Source organism: Protobothrops mucrosquamatus, unplaced genomic scaffold (genome assembly GCF_001527695.2).
Source record: "Protobothrops mucrosquamatus isolate PMUCROS unplaced genomic scaffold, P.Mucros_1.0 scaffold8418, whole genome shotgun sequence".
Lineage (NCBI taxonomy): Eukaryota > Metazoa > Chordata > Lepidosauria > Squamata > Viperidae > Protobothrops > Protobothrops mucrosquamatus.
The window spans coordinates 12,596-14,971 of NW_015394213.1; the positions used below are offsets into that span (position 1 = coordinate 12,596).

At 31.5% G+C, this 2,376-nt stretch overlaps 1 protein-coding gene across 1 annotated transcript in view; it reads right to left on the bottom strand.

Moving 5' to 3' along the window:
* Window positions 1-447: 447 nt before the first annotated feature.
* Window positions 448-2,376, bottom strand: part of LOC114923708 (aprataxin and PNK-like factor) — a gene marked incomplete at its 5' end in the record, with an annotated part of 20,845 nt that continues 18,916 nt past the window's right edge. The window contains one exon of the mRNA XM_029287041.1: window positions 448-1,085. Coding sequence (XP_029142874.1) covers window positions 853-1,085 — 233 coding nt within the window. The remainder of the gene's footprint in view (window positions 1,086-2,376) is intronic.

Here is a 2,376-nt window from a genome sequence, read left to right on the forward strand (position 1 = left end):
TGGCTTAACACAAGACATGAAGAACTACTGACTCCCGGCTCTTAAGAACTAATATTCATAGCTGAGAATGTCTTGCAATACAGTTCTGACATCTTAAGAAAGTATTGCACTTTGGATGTTAGTGTCTGCCAGAGTTGCCTGCTTTTGCCCAGGAGAATCACCGATGGAATCTTTTTTTGAAACATCAGATATTCATACTGGTTATCTACATACAACAGATTCAAAGTGCAATTCAGAGATTTTACGATGTTCCAGTGTAAAGCTGATCAACTAGGACTTTTTTCAGCTTCAGCCAACTGAATGTAATAGTTCAAACATAGCTTCAGAGAAATTCAAATATTGAAGAGAGACTGGGAACATTAATTGTCTTTCAGAATAAATTGATATACTTTCTTCTCAAATAGAAATAATACTACTTGTAGTGTTAAACAGCATATGACAAGAAAATGCAGTTACTATTTACAGTTTTATTATCAGTCTGACAATAAAAAAATGAAACGAAATCCAAATTAGTGCCATTACTAATATGGATTTTTTTATCCATATGTGCAATTAAATGCATTAATACAAAGTTTAGGAAAGCATTATTTTAAATCACAAAGCCCTATTTATCACTACGAAGATGATATTAATCCAGCAATCTTAAGTGTACTCCCTAACACATAAGATCTTTTCACAAGCATTATCAGCTGTGGAGTCATGAAATTTTGAAAATATACATACATAATCCAATTTTATGAAGTAAAATTAACGTAAGTCACTATTTAAAAAATGACATTACTAACTAATGGGATACATGTTTCATGTAGGTGAATGATACTTTATAAACTCTATCAAAATATTTGAATGCAGTTAGTTCTTAGTTTTAACAAAATTCTGTGCTTCTTTGAGAAGCATGTCCGTATCTTCACCGTCATTGTCTTGACAATCTGGTTCCCAGTCAGAATCTTCATCAGTAGGATCATACTCTTCTTCCTCCTCTTCATCATCTATAAAACTGTCATTCAAGTTGTATTCATTTGGTTCACCATCATCATCACTCTCATCCGCAAGAACACTTGTTACTATATAATTTTCAACAATAAAAAATTAAAACCTTGGGTTTTAATGTCCAGTGCAAAATGAGAGTAATATACCCTCTCTTATGAACTAAATTTTATAATTTCATACTTGATTTTCAAATAAATTTGTTTTTTCTATGAATATAGAAACAAAATTTGAACAGGTGAGACAAAATATTAGTTATTTATTAGAAACTGCATGAAAATATGTACATTAAGCTGATGGAGCCTTGCCTCTTCAATCTAATTAGTGAAATGAAAACAAGTCCACTGGTATCTCATCTTATTTGATAAGGAAGTCACTCCAGCTTTAAGGCTCTTCCATGCAAATCACTCAAATTCTGATTTGGAAAGTCTATCTGATCTTATCCCAATTTCTAAATAAATTTGAAAATCCATTTTTATGTAAAAAAAATAATTGAATTGATTGTCACTATTCCAGATTGATGGCCACCAAATTCCTCTCTGATTTCTTGTGGCCTAGTGTTATGAAAGGCAATAAATAAATATTTAACTAATATCATTACATCAATTAAAACCTGTTTGAACTTTTTTTTTCTGAATCAAATATTCACACAATCTTAGTAGCTAGTATTTCTTGCTAGCATTCCCAATAGGATACAGACAAATTTTACTCTTCTGGAGAAGTAGTAATCTGCTAGTAGTGAGGACTTTTAGTACTATTTTAGAGACTTAGCTTGCAATGATAATAATTACTGCTGGAAAATCTGAAGATTAATATTTTTAGAAATTATTGGCCTTAAATAAATATTTTAATCTCAATGTCTTTGGTTTCAAGCTTCATTTTAAAAATCAGAAATTTGCAAACTATGGAAACAAAATAACGTAGCACAGTACTGCTGATATTGAGACCTTACACATTCAATGTAATAGATGGGAGATTATCATCATTTTTAGAAAACTCTCATTTGGATGAGAGGTCTCAAGATATGTATATATTATACTATTCTGGGTTAGTCAAAGCTGTTTTTAATTTTTTTTGTCAATTTAGTTTAATTTTCTTTCCTAAAGCTCCCTGAAAAAAAAAAGTATTATTACACAAGTAGCCCTCAACTTACAACAGTTCTTTAGTGACTGATCAAAGTTACAACAGCTCTGAAAAAAGTGACTTATGACAGTTTTTCACACTTACAACCATTGCAGCATCCCCTTGGTCATGTGATCAAAATTCAGATCCTTGGCAACTGGTTTATATTTACGACAGATGCAGTGTCCCAGGATCATATGATCAGCTTTTGCAACCTTCTGACAAGCAAAGTCAATGGGGAAGCCAAATTCACTTAACAACCGTGTT